The sequence below is a fragment of the Anthonomus grandis genome, chromosome 11 (assembly GCF_022605725.1).
Source record: "Anthonomus grandis grandis chromosome 11, icAntGran1.3, whole genome shotgun sequence".
NCBI classification, from domain to species: Eukaryota; Metazoa; Arthropoda; class Insecta; order Coleoptera; family Curculionidae; genus Anthonomus; species Anthonomus grandis.
The window spans coordinates 24,157,656-24,185,320 of NC_065556.1; the positions used below are offsets into that span (position 1 = coordinate 24,157,656).

Sequence of the window (27,665 nt, forward strand, 5' to 3'; positions counted from 1 at the left end):
CAGGTATGACAGATGGTATATATAATAGTAAGAGTAGGAATGATCGAATTTCTTTAGAAAATTCTCGTCTATAGAACAAAATGATAAGAACATCCTTTAAATAAGAAAATCTCATCCATTTTTCACAAAGAGACCGACGTATACAACAGACGAAAAACAATGAAAAACACAAAGTCACGGTCTCACAACATTTACTTAAAGCTACACGTGTTTCGCTCTATTCAGAGCATCATCAGGCCTTAAAAAGCCACTAACGTTGGCAAAACAGTAAATAAACAAATTGTTTATTGCTGCATAAACAAATCAAAGGCCGTGTGAAACACGTGTAGCTTTAAGTAAATGTTGTGAGACCGTGACTTTGTGGTTTTCATTGTTTTTCGTCAGTTGTATACGTCGGTCTCTTTGTGAAAAATGGATGAGATTTTCTTATTTAAAGGATGTTCTTATCATTTTGTTCTATAGACGAGAATTTTCTAAACAAATTTGTTTATTTACTGTTTTGCCAACGTTAGTGGCTTTTAAGGCCTGATGATGCTCTGAATAGAGCGAAACACGTGTAGCTTTAAGTAAATGTTGTGAGACCGTGACTTTGTGGTTTTCATTGTTTTTCGTCAGTTGTATACGTCGGTCTCTTTGTGAAAAATGGATGAGATTTTCTTATTTAAAGGATGTTCTTATCATTTTGTTCTATAGACGAGAATTTTCTAAACAAATTTGTTTATTTACTGTTTTGCCAACGTTAGTGGCTTTTAAGGCCTGATGATGCTCTGAATAGAGCGAAACACGTGTAGCTTTAAGTAAATGTTGTGAGACCGTGACTTTGTGTTTTTCATTGTTTTTCGTCTGTAACATCCTTTAAGAAAATGTAAAAGTAGGGTTATGTCCATCAAAATGCTTCATGTCCTCCCTATTCAACTAATGACTTTTCTAATAATGTCAATGATGACAGAGGACCGTAGGAATGAGCGAGCTTTTCAGATAATATTCTACTGCTACCATTACATAAACAAATCATTTTATTCTAATAAAGAAAAGTTCTCATGTGAAGAAAACTATAATTTTCTTTTAAAATAAAGTAAAATAACACAAAAGTGAGGTTATGTTCATGGAAATGACACACACAATGACATTTTGAGGAATGTCAGATATGACAGTTAATATTAGTGCTTATACTTAATGCAAAGAAATAATCATATTCTAAGAGAGACAATTTAAAGACACCAAAATGGTTAAATCAGCGGTATTGCCGATAGTGTTAGTTATAACAGATAACACATAATAAGAGTAGTAATTGTCGTTTTTTTGTTCTTTTTCTATCCCAGTGACATTATTAACAGTGTCATTTGTGACAGTTGACATAATATAGTATTTACAATAGGAATGGGCCAGTTGAATATGCTCCTAAAGTTGAATAACAAGAATAATATTGTAAGAAACGAAAAATGGTTCTGGTTGGACAAGATAGAAAATTTTATTCAAATTATGGTAAAAATAAATAACAGTGATGTTATGGCGACCGAAATGCTTTATGGCCTCTTTATTCAATCAATGGTATCTCGAATAAAATAAGATATGATAGATGACATTTTTAATGAGAGTATGGATGAGTGAATTTTCTCTGAAAATCTAATGCATTATTTAATAATGTATATGTAATCATTAAGGAATGTAGTGAATTTTCATCCATATTATGTAAAAATACTCATAAGTAGGGTTATATTGAGCCGAATGGGTTCTTCTTCGGTTTTAAACCTAGCGATATTGACATAATAGTGTTAGTTATGACAGATGACATTAGTAAGACGGATAGGAATGGGCAAAATGAAGATAAATTGGTGAAATAATATGACCTAATAATATGCAACGTTGCCATGAAAAAAATGGATGTCACAAGCGCATTTTCATTCCCATAGGTTCCTAAGGGAATCTTAATATATATTATGCATAATATTTATTAAGATTAATTTAATAATTTATTTATCTGGAAAAAATACTTAAAAAGCATGCAATTTCTTTTAAGTTTTAAATAATTAATCCATACTTAAAACACTTTAAATCATCTTAGCGCGTATGCTGTTATCTTAAGCAAGTATAAACATCACCTCAGCCACTATTTTACGTTATTTTATACTAAATACGGATAAAATCACCTCTCTAACTAGTTTATTTTACGAAGAATCGTAGCCCGATCATACGCAATTAATGGTAATATAAATTTACGATCGGTGCTTCTTGCCCGAAGACCGTTGCTACTACACCGACGTTTTAAAAAAAAATACAAAATTTTATCTTAATGCGATCCGTAGTATTGTTTTTTTTTAAATTATTTTGCTAATAGCTCCTTTCGATGCGATATCGTACCCTTAAATATAGGTTAGAATATTTATAGCCTTTTTACCCTGTTGGGTTGACTTTTACGCACACCGGCTCTTGAAATTTGTACGATAATGATAAATGATTATTGAGTGCAGAACATGCCGTATAAATTATGATATTCATTATTAAAATTAGTACACAATTTCTTACACGGGTTTTCGCCTTAGGGCATATATGATAAGTATAGTTGCTTCATTTTATAACCAACGTTACACTTAAGGCGTAGAAAATGCTATGCGCCTATCAGGTTTAAATAACTTTTCTATTTGGGTTCGGTTTAAAAGTTTTGTCATTAAATTTTTTGTGTTTAATTTAGTAAGGCTGCTAATTCGTTGCCTTCTAGGTTGATCTTTTCAGGAGTCCCTTTTAAGGAAAAATCCCTTTTTGGACAACATCTATCGGCATAGCAAACCGATGATTAGGTTGGTCAAACGAAAAATTATTTATTACATTTTTTATATAATTTCGGGAATTCTGTAAAAAGTTCTAAGGATGAGTGCGTCCTATTAATTCTAGACAATCATGAAATTCACCTTGGTCCAGCAATTCTTGACAAGGCATCTGAAGCAGGTATTGTAATTGTTACATTTCCTCCACATACCTTATATCGTTGGCTTGCTGCAAAAACTCATTAGGTCAAAAATGATAGTTTCTGGAAAAATCAAAATTGTTTACTAATGCCGATGGTTTAGGAGGTTTTGGGAAAAAATAATTTTGTAGTTTTTAGTTTCCGGCAATAAAATATGGTTTTGTGTGTTATTTCAAAACTAACAGTAAAATAATAATGAAAAAGTAGTATTTTGTTAATCAATAATTGGAAAGAAAAATATAAAATGTGACTTAGTGAGTTTTCATTTTATGTGAAATATTGTCAAATTACTGACTTAATGAGTTAATTTTTATTAATAAACTTGATGTTGAAAAACTAGTAAACTTTTTTTGGTAATATACCTTTTTTTATTAAAAAAAATGCAAAACCTAATAATAAATTTTGTTAAACATATTGTAACTAAGAACTAAAAACGTCTCCCCGTCTGAGTCAGAATATCCAGGTTCAGAAATCAAATCCTTCAATGTTGTGCTTATTGGCAGCGATTTATACCAACCATGGTACTCATTAGGTATCACTCCTTTTTCGCATAACTTTAAAAGGTCTTCTTTTTTTTTAACGGATATTGGCAGCATAGTTTTGTACAACTTGCTTATTTTTTGATTTCTCGATGCTTTTATATTCACCAAAATAATCATAGCGGTATTCAAGAATACCAGGCTGTATTTTCTGAAATCTAAAGCAACCAGTTCACTTTATCATTATTACAATCAGTTGTCTTATTTCTAAATAAAGTCTTGGATAAATCCAGTAAATTAAGAAATTCATTAAAAACTCTTTTGTGATGAATGGATCCCCAAATTTATTTCGGTTACGTTTGGATCTAGCTCGTTTAAAAATACTTATCCGGTCATGGACTACATAAACTGGTTGATATTTTTTCTCTTTTTCAATGGCACTGTGCATGGAATCAACCTCCATGTAGCTGTGGTTACTTTCTAAGAATTTATGCTCTATGATATCAACCGCAGTTGTTTGAACAATATAAAGAAATAAGCAATATTCTGGTTTCGGTTTTGTCCACCGCATGTATCCGAATATAAGGTTACGTGTTTTACTACCAGCTTTAAGCCTATAAACCAATTATACAGTGATGTTCCAATTTCACAGCAACCTCGCTTTCCATGTAGTTCAGTCCATGCAAAGCAGTATGCTCTGTATGGTTCTGGAGCTTCATAAATAGTTAAGTTATACATATTAATTTTCGGCTGTAATACATCGGTGAAACATCGGAAGACGGAATCTGTAACACAGATTGTAAATCGAACGTTACCATGATAAATGCAGAATTGTCTTCCAAAGCAGCTTTATCAATTTCTTTTGATCGGGCTGCTTCGTTTTTCCGAGTAATATGATTTTGGTATGTATCTTCCAAGTTACAGTGGTCTTGAATGTTAGAATCTTGATACCGATTACAAGTTGCGCACTGATCTTTTTTGGCTTAAAAAAAGAAATATTATAAGATGTGCAAAAAATTTTTCTATATGCATGGGAAGAAACTGATTTAAAATTATACTTTAAATAGTAGGCCCGGTATAGGTCGTACATCTTTGAGATTAATAGCTTACGATCTAAATAGAGTCATTTTGAAGATTTTCGATTGTAATGACTTTCCATTGTTGGAAAACTTTCAATGTGGGCCTTTACAATATCTATGTCAGAATCGGAAGTTTTATTAACAGAACCTTTTTTTCCTCTTCCATCTTCTTCATCTTCGAATACACCCAAAGAATTTCTCTTTTTAAAAGTTGTCAAAATAGGACCATTATTTATATTAAGCGTTTTCATAAAAAATGATTGACAAATTCTTATCTTGTTAGTACCTTTATAGAAAACAGAATTTTATTTTGACGTTTAAAACTCACTAAGTCCCAGTGATGGCACCACATTTATTATATAAAACTCATTAAGTCATTAGTGAGTTTTTGCATGAAGTCAAAACAGGCTTAATGACTTAGTGTGATTTTTATAGACTTCTTTTTTGGTACTTAGTGAGTTTTTAAGCGTTTAATATTTGGTTCAGTGATAGAACAACATTAGACTTAGTGATATTTATCAAAATCTCAAAATCTGAAAATACTGACTTAGTGAGGTTTTGCTGCAGGCCGACGATATATACTATACTAATAAATAAAAAAAAATTCTTATGCTAGAAAACGTACAGCCGAGATACTGATACCCCAGAAGCAGAAAAACTGAAGGAAAGAAGGAAAGGAGAAGGAAAAACTAAAAAAACAAACTTTAAATAAAATAGAAGACAAGCAAAATGAATTACTAAATTGAGTAAAGTAGTTTTTCGTCTGAATATGAGGTGTCTTGTATCAATTGATGAGGAAGAACTATGCCTATACTGCTTTTCTGCAAAATTTAGTGACAAAAGTGGTAAATACACTTCTTATGGAAAATGGGTGCACTTTTAGTGCACATGACTTGAAGACGAAGAGTAAAAGAACTACTTGTGTGTTTGCAAAACATAAACATAATTTTTTTTGGTCAATACTATCCAAGAAAATGTTACTTTTTTGTGTAAATAAAAAAAATTAAACAAACAATTTATTATTACATCTGGACACCATGGACCACTGTGCAATAGTTTTGTATTGTAGTAGTAGTTTTGTATTTCAGATAGGCAAGTATTCGTAGATACCGTATTATTATTTACAAATTAAAAGTGGCTCAATTGTCGTTTTCGTTGTCAGAGTGTTTTTCTATTTTGTCGAGTGTAAACGGGACATAAATATTTTATTATAACAATTTTTGCAAATCTGTTGATGTGCTAGCACAGGTAAGTTAGAAATATTAAGTTTACGTATGGCATGCATGTAATAAGCTAAGAATAATATTTTAAAAAAACATAACCTGAAAATAAAAACAAATTACAGGGAGTGACTTGGCTTCGGCTTATCGTATAACCATAATAATTATAGCCATAAGTTATAAGATAATTTTCATTTGTTTCAGGGGAGAATGTCACATATTTCTAGCATAGCCGAACCCAGTGAATTTGATATAGACTCTGGTTCGGATTTTCACCCGCCAACGGATGACGAGTCCGAAAGTAATTCTGGAGAGTCGATTCAGAACATTGCACCTAATCCCAACATCGTGGAGGAAAAAAAAGGTAGAAACAGAAAGACAAAACATGAAGGTTGGAAAAGGCAAAAAAGTAAAGTTGCAAGAAACTCCGGAAAATCTTACCTTAACTACAGGGGAAACGAAGTTGCAGAAAAAACTTTTTTTAACGGAGAATGCAATTGTTCCATTGTTCCAATGCCACTTGTTACTAAGTATCCAAGAGAGAAAACGCATCTTCCTCGAGAATTTTTACAGTTTATCAAACTTCAATTTACAGACATCTTATATCAATGGCCAAGTAACAGTATCTAATAAGGGTCGTTTCACGCATTCTCAAGATCCAAACAAACGTAGTAAGACACGTATTTATAAACTGCCCAAAGAAACTGGAGATGAGATTATTGTCGCTAAACTTTTTTAAAAATGCTTTGAGGGTTTCGGATGGTCGCTTGACCAGAGCTCTAATTAATAAAACGAGAGGTGGCGAGCATACTACACCGCCTATAGATAGAAGAGGTAAGCATCTCCCCAAAAACAAAACTAATCAGGTATAAATCGCACTACAGCAGGGTTAAAAATCCAAACCGGGAATATCATTCACCAGATTTAAACATAAGCAAATTATACAACTTGTATTTACAAAGTGAAAAGTGTGAACAAAAAGTGTCAAAATTTGTGTTTTCAAAAATTTTTAACGAAGAGTTTAATCTTCATTTCCGGTATCCTGCATTTAACTGGCGAAGATAAAAGAAAAGTGGAAATGGAAAAAGAACTTCATTTACGCAAGGCAGAAGCAGCTCGAAATGGAATGCGAGAAGATCCAAAACAAGATCCAAATTCTACAACGACCATTGCATTTGATCTTATAAAGACATTACCTACGCCTAATATTTCTACAGGGGTAGCCTACCTAGTTTAGGTATCCATAACCTAACTACAAACCAGGCACACATGTACCTCTGGCATGAGGGAATTGCATCACGTGGACCTCAAGAAATAGGCTCATCATAGGCTCACTCATTATGTCAAAAATTATGTACAAACTCCCAATTTAATTATGTACAGCAACCAGTGCGGAGGCCTGAATAGAAACGTAAAAATGGCTGCAATTTGTGCGTACATGACTTATTCTGATAACTTCAGTCCAAAAGTTATCGATCACAAATTTCTTGTGTCCGGCCATTCCTACTTGCAATGTGACCAAGATTTTGGCCTGATTGAAAAGCAAAAACGCTACTTCCAAGACATTTTTTTGCCAGATGATTGGACTAAAGTAATTTTAAGTGCCAAAAAGACCAATACTCTTAAAGTAGTAAAGATGACAAGTGGTGACTTTAGAAGTACAGTGAATTTGGAAAAACTTTTAACCAATCGAAAAAAAGGAGAAGAAAATGTAAAAGTCGAATGGCTAAAAATTCAGTGGCTAAAGTTTAAATCCGAGGAACCTTTTAATATTTATTTCAAATATTCTAATAATGATGCCGCTCTTTTTAACAATGTGAATGTCACTAAAAAACGCACAGAGCTTCAACTGATAAGACAGGATGCCTTCCAGTTAGATGTTTTGTATCCCAGAGGCCGACCTATCGAAAAATTGTATAAAGACCTTCAAGGACTTCTGTGCTATATACCCCCAATCGCCCATGAATTTTATAATAATTTGACAACCAGTGAGAATGCTGTTGATGAAAATATTGCGACACAAGAACAAGACGTTGAGGCTCAAGTGCTATAATTTGTTTTTTTTTAATAATTTTGAAGGGCAGAGTGGCCCAACTGGTTTTTTTTTTACAGAAAAAAAATGTTTTTTGAAATTATTTTGTTCCAATATAATGTTATGTGCCATATTATTATTATTAAAGTTGTAAACTTATAATAAATAAATCTTTTGCGATACAAATTTCCGTTTGACTTTTTATAAAAAAATTTAATGTCAATTATCTCAAAACTCCTTTTTTGCACTTGGGCCACTCTGCTCCTGAGCGGCTCATTTAAAGACGCAAATTTCCAGTTAACAAAAATGTGAAAAGTGGTCCCAGGCACAACAGTTTTCCCTAGAAAAGCATGGAAAAAATAAATAAATTGTATAAGCATTTTAGAAAATTTGAGAGTTGAGAGTTGACCAGAATCAACTTCTTGCAAGTTTACAAATTTTAATAATAATGTTTTTTTATTTAGCATATTGCTACATACAAGTACAATAATATATATTATAATTTTTAAAAACATATTTACAATATCTTGATAAAACTAGTAAATATAAAAAGTAAAAATAAAAGTAAGCGAATAAATAATAATATTATTTGGTAACTTATTAAATTCGATTAACTATTTATAGAGAATAGAATTCATCATTTCGCTAGAATGTCATCTATAACAATAATAATAAGTTTATTTAGCATATTTGCTACATATATGGTAACAAGGCAAGATTCGAGAAACTACAACTCATAATTAACAATATAAAATCTAAAACTAGTGTGTTAAAAGTGTAAAAAAATTAAATGAATATAAAATTAAAAACTATACTAAAAAGTGTAAAAATAAAAATAAAAGGACAAAGCAAAACAAGTTAAACATAAAACAACAATTTTTTAATTTTCAATTAAGATTTCTGACAAAATTAATTACTATTACACATAATTTAAACGATTATGACTTCAATTTTTTCAAATTTCCTCCATAACCATAAAACTCAGCAAATACTATCTTCGAGCACTTAAACCGTCACATGGCACATATATAGGTGCGCACCAGTATCTTATTTAGTTATTTATTATGCTTACCCAAACGCTTTATAGTTCTAATTTATTTTAGTTGTAATTTATATATCTTTAAGCGCCATCTTGAGTTACCGTTACGTTTTATTGATACATACTTGCGAAATCACTTGGGCATAACTTAATTGGATCAGATGGTCTCGTGTCGTGAGTCGAGTAAATGGGAGAAAGGTGATTTGAGAAAAATTTATTAGATACTGTAAAATGATTTACCACAGTTGTAGTAGAAGAAGGAATAAATATATGAAAAAATAGATAAACAGACATGAGTATAGAAGTTATTGGATATTTGTGACTCGACGTCCTGTTAAGAGTAATATAGGCCATTATATATTACTACTAGGACTCTACCAAATCTAAAGTTCTAAATGTCTACAATATTGTGTAGAGTAGAAAATAAATTTATGGCAAGTCGTACCAGCGTGAAGATATAAATAAATCATTGTCAGCTATTTTAAAAGCAATAAATCTAAACATTTTTCCTTGGTATCTGAAAAATTCAGTTTCCAATAGCAGCCGTTTGAGACCGCTCTAAAGAATTCCCTTGTTGATATTCAACATGTACCCTCAAAGAAACAATGGGAGAAGTAGCGAAGGGAGAACAAAACCAAATAAACAAGAATGGGACATAAGAATACGAATCAATGCGTGCACGCTCTTTCAGTACACATTCAAATGAACGTATTGAAAAGAGACGTGAACAAGTTTCTACGGAATGAAGAAATCTTTTTTTTAAAGCAATTTTAAAGCATCTTTTTTCCATTTGATTAAGCAGAGCATCAAATAGTAAAATATTAACCACCCGCAAGCTAATTTACATAGCAATTTATGTAGTCGAGCTGTGTTTGTTCGATTGTCGATAGCCCAAGACCACCTTTGAAGAATCGATTTCTTTTTGAATCTCAAGTTGCGCATCTAAACCTTAAGCCGCAATCGTTCGTGCTGTAGCTTCTGTTTGTTCGTTTGTTTTTTCAATCGCGATGGAATGTTAAGACAAAGAGGTTTAATAAAGTTGGCGCTTACCTGTACATTTCAGTTCTTTCACCAGCTCGTCGGATCCTAAATAGCAGTTCGGCGTTCCGTCGCATAATTTTGATAATTCGAATAGTTGAAGCACGTCGGTCGATTCGTTTACTTGACAACCGAAGTATCCGTCCTCGAGGTTCAAAAAGAAAACTTCGCGTTTAATACCAAAGCCGATCCCACCGAAGGATTGGCCAGTCTGAAACAAAACAGATAAATATTAGTTGACATGGACATTTTTCAAATTCTCAGTCAACTGCATTTAAAAAGTGTTAAAATACACTTCAATCAGTTTGTAATTAATAGTGACGTCAATTTTTGAATGTGAAACAAACTTTTTTACATCTTATATAAATTTCATATAAGCAGCATTGAGCAGCTTCATATTAAGAGAATTCAGATATATTTTGAAGAGACTAATCAAATTTTAGTAAAATAGATCTAGAAGCTGATATATCTGATAATAAAGCTTAAGCAAAACACAGATTATCTAACTCAAGCGCAGCAAGCAACGAATTAATATATGAACTATATGAAGACGTTAGATGGGCCAGAAACCTCGAAATTACTAAATATGTTATCATTACAGGGGACTTAAAGCTGTGACCAATTCATTCTGTAGTACTCCCTTTTTTATTACATAGCTTGAAGTGTTTCCATTCTTTGCCGTTATACAAAAAAAGCGGTGCTAACTCCCAATCCAAAAAGCTTCTTCCAGAGCAAGTCATGACGAATTGAATCGAAAGCACGCTTGAAATTGATAAAAGCAACTATTTCTTAACTAAGTCTTAAGATCTGTTGTCAGCAATTTTGGTCTTATTGTTGATATCTGAGGCAATACTTAGCTCCAGTATGATTGGGAAATAGTGAGATAAGGAAGGTATGAAAATAATCGAAAAATCCTTAATAATGTTTGAGCTAGATAAATCTACTAAGCAAAGATCAATCGTACTATTTCCATAATGATTGTAAAAAATAAACTCAGCAGGAACGTCACTAAGGGAATGCCCCTTTAATGACAATCTAGTGACCCCTTTTACGACAATTATCTGTAGCATATCTATGAAACTAATATATCTATAACATAAACGTGAATCATAGCCATTTTTGTTATGCATCCAAATGGCATTTAAATAAATGGTTTTACAAGATATGGTAGTTTTATACGATAAACCTGTAATTGTCAATGTTTGCCAGTCAAATTGCAGAAATTGACAATAAGAATTTAAGTTTTTTATATATAATAAAATATAAGAAGTTTCCAATTTAATGAAAGGAGTAAGTTCTGCTTTGGTGATCTAAACTGCACCGAAACACCACTATACTCAAAAATTTAAACACTAGTTTAGAAATGTAACGTACTATATATTTGAAAATGCACCAATTACATTCAGGTGCAATTACTTTTTTGAACGAAAAGCCTGCTAGTGTAAAAAATTTGTTTTAAATTTTGTTATTAATTTTTAATACTAAATTAGGAACATACTTTTTTGATTTGTTGAGTTTTTAATTTAGGACCGCTCTTGGATCCAAATGGACCTATTTATCTTGCATGACTCTATTAAGAAATTTCGGAAAATTTTGAGTTAAAAAAACCAATATGATCATAATTACATTGGCGCTATAAACTGACGAGGTTGGTAATTATATCGATATAATGAACGCACTTATACTTTTTGAATAATTACTACCATTGATCACTTTGATGATGAATTATTGTCTAATTTTAGAAAAAATAGTTTTTTAGTAAACACTCCTCAGCATCAAACCGCATTCAGACAATTCCACAATGACATTGAACCAATTATATAATATCCATCGCAATTACAAACTAAAAAAAAAAATAACACCTAAACATAATACGGAATTACGTAAGTACACGAGCATCCGGAAAAACGGAAATGCAAAATGCACCGGCTGGAACCCCTTCCGTTCTTGAAGGTTGCCCCGATGCAAAATCCCGTTACGCGCAAGGTCGTCTAAATTATTATTTTTTTTGTACTATTGTACTTCGCCCTGCCACATGGAAACTTTATTATTAGTCAAAGGCATAATTATGTTAGTTATTATTTATTAATCATCACTAAACTAGGTGCAAGCGTTTTTTTTTTATTATTAGGTTAATTAATGAATATTGGCGAATTATTTTTTATGTACTTTTAATTTCGTGATATTAGAGAGAGAGTATGATGTAGTACATGTTGAGTATCACACTTTTTGTTTTATAAGTATTTTGGTAGTAATCATTCTTGTTTGATCAGTTTCACTAAGGAACTTTCGTTTTAATGGGAGCGACTTAACTGGAGTCTAATTTGCTCTTCTTACGCCCATTTATTATCATATAAAGGCGAGAGGGATCTCACAATCTCTCTCGATAATCTTAACCATTGTCCCTCTGCTACCGTTCTTCATCCAAATTATGGACATCATCTATCCATAATTTTTTCGGTCCTCCTATTTTTATGCTGTTCCTCTTCAGAGTACCATTCTCTGACTCCATCTATGTGGATTTTGTTGCCACATCTTCGATCTATTGCCACTTCGGGCTTGCTATACTTTTCTCAACATTCATTCTCTTTCCCTTTATGGCTCCTAGTTGCTCAGCTGCTCTTTAGGTAATCGGTTTTACGTTCTAAGTAAATATAATGTTCTAAATTCCCGATAGTAAGTTTTCTATGGTGTTACAATGTGATGATGTTACAATCATTTTTGCTCATTATTTTGGTCTTATTTAGGTTCAATTTTAGGCCTATTTTCTTTGATTTCTTCTTGAATATTGGCGTGACAATCAAGCCATTTGCAAATCTGAGGTGATTTAAGTATGTTCCATCAAAGTTTAGGGCTTGGTCTATTTTTACGTAAAATGTTGCCTTACCATAGATACTCTTAATAAGGATAGAGTATCTCGAATCGATTGTCGCGTCTTCCATTGCTGTTAGAAAATACTAGGTTTTAACACTGTGAAAGGCTTTCTGGTATTCCACAATCGTATGTTAAATTCCATTTTTTCTAGGTGTCTGCTTTAAGTGTTTGCAGATAGCATGTAGAGCTAAGTTGCTCTACCGGTTAGTAGGAGTCTAGTTTCGTAGTCCATCGATTGTTGATAGTTCTAGTAAAAAGCTTATATCAGTCTGATAGCAGACTTATTGGTCTATAGTTTTTTATATTTGAACGATTTCCTTTTTTTGTAGGTCAGCACGACTTCTATTTTTTCCTCTAACAGACATTTGTTTAACAACATTACTATTATCGCAGGGATTTAAAAAAAAAACTGATTTTATTTCAGAAAAATTGCCGATGTTTCGGCCTTTAATTAGTCCATCTTCAGAGCTATTTCTGATTTAAAAAAATCATGTCCGGTGATGCTTTTAAACAGATGTAGCCCTCTAGACAACCTAAATAAAGACCGAGACGTCGGCAATTCCTCTGAAATAAAATCAGTTTTATTGGAAGTCCTAAGCCTACGATAGTTTCTTTCCATTTCACAGGACGTTAAACTTTATTAATTCCTATTATCTCTATAAGTGTTTTTCTCCCCATCTTTAGAATATTAGGTGTTATTTGATTTTCTCTCTTCCCGTTTTTCACCTATGGGGATAAACATTCTATTTCTGATATTTCTGGCATGTCTTCTGAGACTATGTTTGTAATGCGTTTATGAATTTGATATTTCCTCCAGTGTTATCTGGGAATTATCGACTGGTCGAGGCAGTGGACTTACTATGATTTTTAGATCTAAGATCCCCTGGTGGATACTCATTAAGCAGTTTTATAATTCCTATACATTATTTTATATACTGTGTATTTTAAGCCATCTCTAGACTCCAAAACTATCATGGAAATATTTCAGGCAATATTGGATTATAATCTACAAACTCGCAATGCTTATCTCTTTTTCGTACTTCAAGAGTATGTAATTGTACTTCAAGAGTGGGTAAATTGGCACCTGATATTTACTGCAAAGTCTTCTTAGAATTTATTAATTCTTATGGTTTGATTATATTAAAGGGGCGCTCCCTTAGTAGCTCACATTAGTTATATCTGTGACGTCACAGATATAACTAATGTGACGTTCATGCTGAGTTTATCGTTTTCAATCATTATGAAAATACTACGATTGATCTCTATGAGGTCATCATCTAGGGTGCTATAAAGAGTCCAAATAAAAAATATGATTTTTATTGATTAAATAAAAATTAAAGACAAAATTAAATACAGGCAATACTCGCAGGTTAGATAAATTATTAATACCTTTAAAAGTATTATATAAAATAAGAAGGTAGAATCATATGGCCAATATTTAGTAATTAACAATTTTTTTTTACTGAGAAACTGAGAGTCTACTTGTGTATTTTATTTGTATTTCATCCTTTGTGTATTTTAAGATTAGTACTTAAATTAGATTCATTAATGTTTGGTTTCTAAAATCTTGCAAACGCCTTTCAGTTTTTCCAGAGTTTATTGATGTATCTTTGAAAAGTAAATCTCAATTTGCCAAAACATTTATTTAGTAAACGTAGCATTTTAGAATTAGAAGCATACATACTTTTAAAAAAACTTACTTTTAGAGAAACTGATTTAGAGTATCAAGCATGGAGCAATTTTCAAAGAAATATGTTTGAGGTTATTAACCAAAGTTTTAATCTCCTCCCGAAGATGCTAACATCGTTAGCGAAACACGTGTCGAGATTAAAAATAAAGAGTTTTGGTTAGCGGTAAAACTATCTCGTTATTTGAGTAAACCGAGGCTTAAATTTTCCTGACCAATATTTTTAATTTTAGTGTTTTTTTTACAGTTAGGGAGAAATTTAGAACTTTTTAGTTAAAAGACACCGATTAAATTTAATTAATGCTGTTATATTAAAAAAGTCAATAATCTTAATTGGCTTTATATTTTAATAGTGTTTTTTTTAAATAAAAGACGCGATTCAACACAAATCCAAATATAACCATATATTGATTATTGTTCTTAAGGTGACAAATACAAATTTGATTATTTAATGATTAGTTTCGGGTATTAGGAATGAAGATTTCAGAGCTACGTTTTGTCCGTTTTTTTTACTTTATTTTAAACATTATTGTTAAAATGAATAGATAAAAAGGATTTCAATTGAAAAAATATTTTAAGTGAAAAGAAGGGCATACTGGTCCCTTTTGAACATTTTTTGAACTCTGGTAATGCATAACCAAAATGGTTATGATACACCTTTTATTTATATATAGCAATGTGTGCATATTTCTCAAACCCTCTCATAAATTTTAAAGCCCATTAAACCTAAAAAAAAAGTTAATTTAAAAAAAAGGCAGACATGCCCATTTAAGTTATGCCTAAGAATTAATATAATTTCTTGTATAAGTCTAAGAATTAATATACGTAATCTAATGGAGAGCCTGGACAAATGATTAACATAAAATGTCACAATAATTGCGGCACGATTTTGCCTATTTACTTATTATGACATCACCTTAAATGCCAACTACCTCGTACCATACTAAGATTACTAATCAGCAAACTAACGGCGGACTCTCCATAATTTAATTAAAAATTCATGGGCTTATGGTTTGCCTATGCAAAAAGCGAATCTTCTTTGAATGTTTTAGCAGGCAGCCAGACGAGTTTTGACAAATTAATTGCCATAACTTTTCCTTCCGCTCTTTTTACAATAATCCCACACAAATCCGTCCACTAGTAAACTAAAGCAGAAAACATAAACGGCAAACGCTCCCGATGATACCCATGGATGATACCATAGAATATGCGGTAGAATCACATAATTTCAATATGTATTACATCTGTTACATAAACCTGGCGTATCTCTTCGACTTGTTTATAAGGAGCCCCCCATATATGGTCCGGTTTGGTTGGATATATTAAAGGACGTCATTTCCCACACAACCAGGATGATTTTATCGCTTTTAAGTTATGTCATTCGCTTAATGTAAACATGTTTTTATAATTTAAGGAGGAACAAAAAAGACACTGTTAAGCCCAATTTACCACCCGTGCTACGCGAGTTAAAAATTTCTTGCTTGATAAAACAAATCGGAAATTAACCCGCCTGATCGAGGTATATTCGATTAACACCTTAAACTTTTTACATCGCATTAAGAAAGGCCATCAGTGGACATTAAATTGTTCAAGAGAGCAATATAAATTCCGGTACCCCTGAGGCTGATGGCATAATTCGACAATAATAATCCCAAATAAGTACTTTGTTGGGTTGATGGTAAAAAAAATCTGACTTAAGTAATTTGCATTTAAGGCCATTAAATTCGTTTCTACCCACTCATCTTAACTCTTCTCCATAAAAGGAGCGCTAACATTTTTTTATTCTAAATAATAGATCACCATAAAGTAACATACAAATGTTATCTTGATGGTTTTCACACTATGCGCCTTAAGTATAATATCTCTCTTGCACCTGAACGTATAATATAACCCAAAAATGATTTAAACAAGTATCATTATTCAAAATAAGTGCCCGTGGGCATTCGACAGACGGTAAACAAGGTTCCCGTTATCAAATCCCTGCGAACAACGTTACCTGTCCCCGATATCTTTATAATAATATCGCAAATTCTCATTGTATGCGCACACAATTAAGTATAATTTGATACAAGTCAAGTGTTTGTTTTCGTACTCGTTGACATATTTTAATATATGATCGGCGGTATATTTGTTTATGTTGCCGCTTAAGAGTCAGTCGTTAAAGTGTCGAAGTATGACTTAAAGAGTAACGGTTAAGTTTTATTTTAAACGAACCTTTTTGTTGTTGTTGTCTATTTAAATCTAGAAGATAAATAAGAAGAGATTTCTTTCATCGTCATTACATCATAATAGAAAGGCTGTAAAGGGATCGCATACCTGAACATATCCTATACAAATAGTTCTTCTATTCTACCTTAGGTATAATAAGGAAATCTTAAACCTCAGAAAGAACCTGGTCCTGTCAACATACATTCTATTTCACTTAAACATTGTTGTTCATACATACTCAAACACCATCCATAATTCTTTAAAAATTAGCTACAGAGTTGACTATTTCCTTTTTCACCTCTAAAATTATTCAAGATTAACTTGGTTTGAAAGAAAACTCATGGCAAGTTCCTTGGAGGGTGGTAAGGAGGTTCATGTCATTCACGCCGACTTCTCCAAAGCTTTTAACAGGGTAAATTATAAGATCTTACTCATTTAACTTCCTCGGATTATCTTATGGACTGGTTGAGAAGCTACCTTACTGGTAAAACTCAAATTGTGCGGGTTCAGCATTAATCACTTAACTCTTCAGCTTTTTCATCAATGTTAGCCATTATCTCCTCTTTGCTGATGACCTTAAGTTGTTCAGGGAAGGAGAACACTCTTCTTAAGATAACTGCCTTGCACTTTAGAATGACCTCAATAATTTGGCACTTAGATCTCAGCATATCTAAGCAGTTTAACAATATTCCAAATGTTAATAATAGGCTTCTTGACTTGGTTTTTTCAAATTTCGACGTCAGTGTCATCAAAAGTATATCACCGCTTATTGACGAAGATTTGCATCATCCTGCTTTAACAATTTCTTTTAAATCGCCTTCCCCTCATAAATATAATCCTTCTATAAGTTCAAATAATCTACAGCAGTTTAACTTCAGAAAAGCAGACTTTCTACTCATGTATAGTTTGTTGCTTGATGCAGACTGTGCGTCTTGCAGTCTTCTGACGTTGACGGCGCTTGCAAGGAACTTTACAAAAGACTTGATTCAGCTTTTGCTGCTTCATCACCTTTAAAACAACGAAGACGACGGCACAAGGATCCTGATTTGTTTAATTACAATATAGACAATGAAATCCTCTGTAGAAGTACTTCTATTAAAGATCTAGGGGTTGTATTCGACGATAGGCTCACATTTGTGCCACATATTGAACAGACAGTGACCTCCTCGTTAAAACTTCTGGGTTTTGTCATTCGAAATAGCCGACTCTTTAACAACTCAAACTCAATAAAACTATTGTACTTTTCCTTTGTTAGATCAAGACTGGAATACGGTTCCTTGGTGTGGTGTCCTTTCTATGAATACCATGTTGGCTACATCAAGAGTGTTCAGACAAGGGTTTTAAAGTTTCTTATGTTTCGTGAGGATGGAATATATCCTGTTAGGGGACATGATCATGATCTGATGTTAGGTAGATTTAATCTGCAATCTCTGGCTATGAGGAGAACAATTCATTTTGTAACATTCTTATGGAAGTTGGTCAATAATCAAATAAATTCTCCTCCTCTCTTGAACGATATTGTATTTCATGTACCACGATTTGCTTCTGGAGCAAATATCACTTTTGCTTTAGATTGCGCCAGAACTAACATTAGGTTTCAGGATCCCGTATATCAAATGTGCAGAATTTTTAATTTAGTATCATCAACCTGTGACATATTTGTATACTCCATAAAGGATCTAGTTTTGTCTCTGACAAACCAACAGTTATTATAATTTCTTTTCTTTTTCTTTTTCCCTTGTCCCATGAATCTCTTTCTTTGTTCATTCTAATGTTAATTTACATCTCCTTTAATTTTGATATATACATGATGTTACTATAGTAATTTAAGTTTTCCTTATTTTTCTTTATTTTTCTTTCTTTTTGTTATTTAATTTATAGTAATTTAATACTTGTTCACGCTTTCAAAACATTAATTGTAGATTTTCCTGTAACTGGGCTTTGCCTGTTGGAAATAAACTGCTAAATAAATATCTATGCATAACTTAAATGGGCATCATAAGAGTTTCAAGTTTTGTTTGACCATGAATTAGCTTTTTAATTAAATCAATTCGTAATGTTTTATTCTCTTCGATTATTAGGCTTTTAAATAACTACTTTTAATAAAATTAATGAAAGAAAAAAAAGGGGAATCAATTGAAAAAAAAATTAAAAGAAAAAAAAACACATCCAAATATCACTCTCTATATTACATTTCTTGTATATAATAATTTCTTTATATATTTCTGAGAAAAGTGAATGCGCTCTTTGAAGAATGTATGGAGCTTTTTGAATTAATTCAAAATGTTTGTTTATATTTTTTTAGTTTCCATATTTAATATTAAACATAATTTTTTATAAGCATTTTTTAAAATATTTATTTATTGTAACTATATTTTTCTATATAAAAAGAAGTAATTTAAAATAAAAAATAATTTAGTTCTTCATTCTATACAGGATGATCCAGTTTAAAGTGAAAGTGATAGAGAATTTAAAAAGAAATAGACTTTCATTATTAAATTTTTCTCAGAAATATTTAATAACAAAGATACAGGGTGTTAAAGTTAATCCCATTAGCGCCAAGCGTCATCATTTGATGACGCCAGAAATTGGTGCGGATGAGAGCGCCCGAGTAGGTTGGCGATTGCCGACGGCTGTCTAAAGGTGCCCTTACACGAGCAATTAAAATTGCGTAATTTTAGGCAATATTGGTCAATTTTACTTTCGGAAATAGAAAGCAATTTCGGCAATGGCAACAAGTTTCAATTTTTAAAAATGCTCTGCAGCAACAATATTGAGCGATATGGCGCAACTCCAAGAAACTAGCAATAAATTCATACACGACCAGTTTAGTTGAAAACTATCGCTCGCAATGGACGTTGATTCTCTAGCAGCGGCGGCTTGTAGCGCTTTTGTTATCTTAAGCCAAAAATAAAAGAAAAGAAACATACGTGTTTGGGTGCGATCCTTTTTAGCAAGACGAAAACGTTTTTGTTGAACTTTTGTTGTCCCACAAGCAATTACGCAAATGAACTGCATCAATAAAGTTAATAATCTTTTCATTACTCCAAGCCATTTTACTATGAACCACGTGCAATCACATATACACAAATAATAAAAATTGTTGCTAAAAATAAATGATTGTACCAAAAAAAACCCGCATGCACCTCGCTCTCGCAGTGGAAGCGAGACATTAAGCCAAAAAATAAATATGTGAAAGCGAGATACAAAATAAATTTGACTTAAATTTCCATGTCCAGCGGATATTCGGCAATTCGTCTCGGCGACATTAAGCAATACAGAATATATGGAGCAATATTGCCGAAATAATTGCCGTATTTTAATAAACTTGCTAGATGTTGCTCCATTAATTGCTCCAGATTGATCAATTGAGTGGCCGAGCAATAATTGCCCAAAAAATTGCCCGTGTAAATGTGGCTTAACGCATTAGAGCAATGCCTACGCAATATTCTGCAGGTGGTATTTACTTGTGTTTGTGTTTACTTGTCCGGCGAAAATTACGTTGTTTCTTAAAGATTTTGATTAGAAAGACCTGCTATAGGCCCATAGGTCATATTTCCTTTAGTAGTAGGGGTAAGATACTTTCTTTAGTGTGTTTTACAACCAAAGAGATGTAGAAATATTGTAAAAATATTATGATATTTCTAGTTGAATTTTTTTAGCCGAAAACCTAACCTAAATCTCTGTGTACTCAAATGAGGACACTGGGTTATTACATGTTATTTTTAGACTGGCAAAAAATGAATAGACATAGTCTTAAGAACTTAGACGATGCGGTGGAATATCTCTATTCTAACCAAATAGATGCTGATATTGCGCTATTACCTCCCGAGGTGGATGAATTGACGGACGCAGACGATATCGACGATGGTGACTTAGGGGCGGTTGATGTCCAGGACGTCCCAGGGATTGTCGAGATACAGGTAGAAGAACAAAATGATTGGGAATTGGAAGATGATCTACCGCTGTCAAATTTCATAAAAAGGAAAAAGGTTGCATGCAGCACTAAATCCTGGACACCAAAATGGACTAAGGAAGAACCCATGTATGAAAATATTGAAGAAGAAGGTTGTGCCGAAGCTTTCCACAAAATAAAAGAAGAATTACAGGAATATTTGAGAAATTTTTTAATGACGATCTTTATAATCTTCTTCAAACAGAGACCATGAGATTCGCCCAACAGAAAAATAAACATGATTTTTTTGTAACTTCGGAGGACCTCAAAATTTTTATCGGGTTTTTGATTTTTTCTGGCTATCATGCCTTACCAAGTGAAAGAGACTATTGGTCTAAAAGAGAAGATTTGGGTGTTCCTCTAGTGAAAAATGCGTTTTAAAGAAACGCCTACAAACAAATAAAATCTTGTCTTCACTTTGCTGACAATTCCCTTGCAAATGATAACAAAGACGATAAGTCATTCAAAATAGGGCCATTATTTGGGGCACTAAATACTAAATTTCAGCAATGGGGAGTTTTCCATACATTTCTATCGATTGATGAGATGATTGTAAAATATTTTGGACACCATGGCCTAAAGCAATTTACCAAAGAAAAGCCTATACGGTTTGGATACAAATTATGGGCGCTTTGTAGTGATAATGGGTATTGCTACAACTTTGCTTTGTGTTGTGGCAAGGATAATAAATCAACAGCAAAGCCCAAGATTTCTCTAGGGACAAGAGTCGTAACAAGGATGCTGAAAACTGTAAAAAATCCTGAAAGACACATTACTTTCTTTGACAACTTTTTTACGAGTTGTGTAGCCTAAAAGAAAAAGGCTTCCGAGCCACAGGAACTATAAGGGAAAATCGATCATCCAAGTGTCCCACCAAGTCATCCAAAGAACTCGAGAAGGAATCGAGAGGGACCTATGACTGGCACTTTGACAGTAGTCAAAAAATTCTTGTACTCAAATGAAACGATAGTAGGTGCGTTTCGGTGGCAACCAACTTTGATACACTTTTACCAACCACTATTGTACAAAGGTGGAACAAAAAAGAAGATAGTCGTGTTCCAGTTCCATTACCTCTTTTGATTGCCAACTACAATAAGCATATGGGAGGGGTGGACCACCATGATTGGTTGCTTGAAAAACATCACATATCAGTACGGGGCAAAAAATGGTATTGGTGCCTTTTTACTCGAGTGATAGCCATGTCAGCTTAATTCTCTATAACATGATCCATACCGGAAAAGAAAAAAAATCCATAAAAGACTTCAGGATGGATGTGACTTATTTATACCTAAAGATTGGTCATGGAAGAAGAGTAGCCTTTGGTCGTCCCTTGAGTTTGTCAAATACGTCTCGGAGTAATGTTACAGAAAACGTAAAATATAAATAAATAATAAATAAAAAGGCTTTTATTTTATACTCGACGAAGGGCAGCATGCTGTTAACTTAACCGAGTACACATAAATATTACAATAATATTATTACTTTCACAAAAACACATAATTATTAAGTAGTTACTAATAGAAAATGTTAAAATATACAGAAGACAAAAAATTAACTATAACTCACAAAGAAAAATATAAAATTTTACAGCTTAACGACTACTTGACATCATAATACTATATATATGCATGACCGATTTAATAATACAAATACTTATTTAAAAAATTAAATAGAACAATAGAAATAAAATTAAAAAAAAAAAAAAAACAATCCCAAAAAAAGTTGAAATAAAATCATCCAGTTGACTGTTTAATTCTAAGTTATTACTTTATATTATTGATATTTTTCTCGATATTTATTGTTGGCTTTCAATCAATATCTTTTTTAGGTTGTTTTTAAAGGATTGGAAAGACTTATCAGTACAGTGACTAATAATATATTTATTTATTAGCTTTGAAGCACAGAAAGAAAATGATCTTTGAAAAATCGCAGTGCTATGTCGGGGGATATCAAATTTTAAAACCGTGCGTGTTGTTCGATTATGTCTGGTAGTTCCTGTTTTAAGTTTATTTCGTAAGTAGGAGGGACTATTGTTTTTTAAAAGTTTGAATAGGAAACTGCAGTAATGAAGTTTTTCTCTATTTTGCACATTAAGCCACTTCAATTCTTTTAGCTTGCAAGTTACATGATCCCTTTCTCTCAACCCATAAACAAAGCGAATGCAAGAGTTCTGTATTTTTTGCAGTTTGTACCTACTAGAAGCATCAAGACATGGTCCATAAACAAAATTAGAGTAATTACAATGTGATAAAATTAGAGCTTCACAAAGCTGCCTTTTTAGTGTAATAGATCCTTACTTTTATACAAATTTCTCAGGGACATATATGCTCTTTGAACTACTTTAGATACTTGTGTTTTAAACCTCAAATTTGTATCAAAAGTTACACCTAAGTTTTTGTGTTCTTTTAAATTCAGAATTTTTTCACTATCTATCACAAGATCACAGTTCATACGAGACCATGATGCCAAGGGGCTGACTGACCCAATGATTGCATAGATTCATCAACGTTATTCTTAGTAAACTGTTTATAAATTTGTGTATCATCACAGTATTGAGCCATACGACAGTCGCGAATTTTATTTTTTAGGTCATTTATATAAAGTATAAACACATATGATGGCAAGAATCACTTGGTAGCCAAGAGAGAAAAGCAAAGGAGAGGTCAATTTAACACATGCCAAAGTAAACCCCGCACATTTTGTTCGAAATGTAATGTCACTCTTTGTGTATCTTATTGTTTTAACAATTTTCATTAAAAATAATAGTTTTTTAATTCATGTTTCATAAACACCTCTGATTTTTTTTATCAGTACATTAGTTTTATCTTGTAATATATGAAGTTTCTGTATTAACTTATTTGTTTTTTTTTTATATTTCAATATGGGATTACATATATTATATAAGCCCAGTCCTCATAATTATGAGGACCCAATGATCAAAAAAAATGATCCAAAAATCAAAAAAAAAACATTTTTAATTTTTTTGAGTCAAAACAAACACGTTAACCAAAACTCAAATAGAAATTCAAGAAAAAAAAAGTTGGGCCTTAATCGGTTAAGAATAATTATTTTTTTATTTATCATAAGTTTTAAACTACCAGTTCAATTTAAAAAAAAATTGCTAGTGGCATAACATACGGAGGGGCTTGGTCTGGTCCCTTTTTTGCCTCAAATCTGTGAGACGATAAAATATTTTTTTATAAGATGTCACTGTTAGATTCTTCATTTAATTTGGAAAAAAAGTTACTCTTGCAAAATTTTGATTTAAGGCTCTATTTTTAAAATATCTTAGTTTAATTGTACAGAAACGTGAGTTAAAACGCTGCAAGATCTTCGAAAAAAAAAGGAAATTAGGGTTGAATTTTAAATTAAACCTGTCAAATGAAATAATGACTTAAGGTTACTTTTGAACCATCTTTTGTATTTAACTTTTTTACAAATCCAAGCCGGATTTCCTTTTTTCTAGAAATTTTCGCAACATTTTAGCAGGTATTTCGAACAATTAAAGATATTTTAAAAACAGTGCCTTAAATCGTAATTTTGCCAGAGTTACTTTTTTCCCAATTAAATGGAGATTCTAACAGTTGATTTCTTGGAAAAAAAAATTATGGCCTCGCAGATTTAAACCAAAAAAGGATCAAGTTCTCCGTATGTTATGCCAATGGCAATTTTTTTTAAAAATTGGCTTATTCAGTAATTGACAATTTACTACAATAACCTGCATGCGAAATTTAATTAAACTTGAACTGGCATTTTAAAAGATATGATAAATAAATAAATAATTATTCCTAACTTTAACACCCTGTATCTTTGTTGAATGAAAGTCTATTTCCTTCTATTAAAAAACAAATATTTTTTCTGTATATTAAAAAATTAGATTAAAATATGACCAAAGATTGTCGGTTTTTGAGAGTACCTTAATATTTAAAACTCATCATCCACCTGTATATTTCTAAGTCGATAATCAATGCAAAATTTTACAACCAAATTAGCATTAATAACTCTCTAAGGTCAGTGCCTCTTTAAATAAGTATAAATAGGATCCCATCTGTTAAGCTTCCTTAAACAATTTTAAGTCCCATCTTCAACGTTCGAGCGACTCTTAGGGCGAAACAAATACGCATACACATACCAAGGAAGTCATAAATATGCACAATTAATAGAGATAGTAAAATCTAGCGGATAATAAATGCAAAACCGCATCGTTGGCGTTTCGTTAATTTATTATATTTCGCTATTTTCGTTTTCTAAATATGTTTATGCACCAGGAAGAGCCTTGGCAAGGCTACTTGTCCACATTGCAGCTCGCCCGTCTATTTACATATTACAGTTTCGATAGGAAGGTGGTTTTTATGCAGGCTTATTAATATATTAATCTGGTTTAATGAGGGGCTTTTAATTAACTTGAATTGACGTGATACGGACGGGTTAATTAGCCAATTAAATAAGATAGATAGAGAAAAAGTCAATAAGTTTGTGATCCACTAGAAGTACAAGAGGTCAAGTTACGGCCGTAACAATAATTATATCCATTTCCTGATCATAACTCTCGGTCTCTGGACCACACCTACTCGTGTCTCCTAGGCCATGATGCGCCTTTTTTTTATCTAAAAGAAAAATTCGCTCACACGCGGTAATCGAGCCATGCCATACCATGATGACAATGAACTCAACAAAGAACTCTAATAACAACTTATTGTTTAAAGGTAAAGTTAGCAAATGCCTGTCTAATGTCTATAATTTGACGTCACGCGGTACTTACATCACCGCGGTAATTCACTTAGAAGAAAAGAGCGCTTTCTTCTTTGCACAGATGGTTTTTTTTTACTGTGAAGGTCATTGTCACAGTTTGTAGGTTATAGGACAACATTTTGAACTTTAGTACTCATATTGGCTTCGTTAGGACATAAAATCAACTGTGTTTTCACTCATACGAGATATTCTCACAATACTCTCAATTACATCGCACTTACTAGAATTGCTCGATCTCTAATTACTATAATTTCACTTTATGCCTTTTATATTTCATTCTTTCGGCCAATTATGTTCCCGCGCAATGAATTCTTGTGAGCAAGGAAGTCAATAGCCTTGGCAATCAAATTTAATGAATTCTTCAAAGTTGCTTAGGCTGTGGGGCATCTATTAAATAATGTTTTTAGTTATTAACTAGAGTTAAAGATGATAAAATTGATAAAATTCAAATTCAAATTCAAAACGTTTATTTGACAATTACAAAAGTTACAAAACAGTTGTACTTATGATGTAAGTGAAGTTAGCAAATAGGAATGCATCTCGAATATAAAAACCGTTTCATGTGATACATCCTCAAGAAAAAGCAACAAAAAAGGAAACAAAATAACAAAAGTACACAGGGCAGGGGTAGGCAGCAACTGAATCAGGGAAGCGCAGGCAAGGAAACACATCCAATATATATGAATGAATAATATGATATAGTTCAGATCAGAGATCTATTAGAATCTTTGATGTGCCGCGAATAGTCCGTGTGCCGGTGTTGGTTGTATGGTTACATGACATGCATGTTAAAATCGCAAAATTTTATAGGGAAAGAGTCATAAAGTAATATTCTAAGTGATATTTAATCATTTCATTAAATAAATAAATGTTTTAAGCATTTTTTTAAGAATTTATACATTTGATTCGTAAAATTTGACTACATCCGCCCACGTACTATTGTGTTAGACGTCAGTCAAGCGTAAAAAGTTGCACAGGTCCGGCCTTAAAATTTATTTGTTTACTGAACTGGACTTTACAGGTATATCTTGTTAAATGCGAAACGAATACATACAGGGTGAGGCATAATTGTCTCCCTGTTATTAAGGCTTAATAAAAGAAATGTTATTTGAAATACAAAGATTTTATTTTTTTTATTTTAAAAGAACAACTAAAATATTTTTGTCCTATGTGGTTTTGAAGAGAATATCTGGCAAGTGCCGTCCATTATTATCGAAGCACTGGTGCAAGCGACTTCTGAAGTTTCGCATAATTCTTGCAAGCATTTCTTGGGGTATTCTGCGAATTTTCAGGCGAATTGCATCCTTTAGTTGTCTAATAGTCGTTGGACGATGTTTGAAGACTTTAGCTTTTCGGTAACCCTACAGAAAGAAGTCGCAGTGCGTTAGGTCGGGCGAGCGTGCAGGGCAAGAAATCAGGGCAGAACCATCTTGTATGGATGAAAACGAAGATCCTTGTGAAGAATTCTTCTCACAGTGCGGTCAGATAAACGAAGGGCAGCTGCGTGTCTCCGTGCAGAACGTCTAGGTAACCGTAAAAATGAGCGCCTCACAGTCTCGATGTTTTCGGGTGTCCGAGGCCGTCCATCTCCTTTTTTGATAACAGATCCAGTTTCTCTGAAGTTCTTGACCCACAACACAATTGATTTTCGGTCCGGGACTTCTTCATTTCGCCGAATTTGGAACCTTATCCGGAACACTCGTTGCGCAGTAATAACTGATCGATTTTCGCGGAGGTATGTACACTTCCACGGCGAATGCGCGCTGTGCGTTGGTCCACATGATGCTTCAGACTAAAACATGTTTAAACAAAACTGTTTCCCATACGGTACTGTGACTGCATAAGCATATTTCTTATGTATTTCTTATACTTATAAAATGAATAATCTTTAACACAATGAGGCAAATTGTTCCACATATGAACTGCAACGTAACTAAATGATTTTTGAAAAGCTGCTGTTGTATGCTGAGGAACCCTAAAAATATTAAACCGTCTGGTATTATGGTTGTGTTCATGCACATTGAAAAGTTTTCTTAGGTTTCTCGACTAAAATTCTGTATATGAAAGAGTACATATGATATTTGCGTCTATTTGACATTGAAAGAATAAAATTATTATTAAGATATGAGGTAATATGACTTCTGTAGCAAATATTAAAGAAAAAAATGCATACAGGAATTTGGCACTTTTTGAATAGAAGATGAAACTGCCGAAGTAATTGCATTATTGTAGATTACATCACCATAATCAAACAATGATAATATTAAAGAGTTGCACAAAAAATACTTGGTTTCACTCGGTAAGTGACGCTTTAGATTATTTAAATATTTTAAGCGC

General features: G+C 32.5%; 1 protein-coding gene across 3 annotated transcripts in view; it reads right to left on the minus strand.

Moving 5' to 3' along the window:
* Window positions 1–27,665, minus strand: part of LOC126742219 (uncharacterized) — a 256,857-nt gene that overhangs the window by 152,595 nt on the left and 76,597 nt on the right. For all 3 annotated transcript variants that reach the window (XM_050448830.1, XM_050448829.1, XM_050448827.1), the window contains exon 3: window positions 9,865–10,063. In XM_050448830.1, the coding sequence (XP_050304787.1) occupies window positions 9,865–10,063 (199 nt within the window). The remainder of the gene's footprint in view (window positions 1–9,864; window positions 10,064–27,665) is intronic.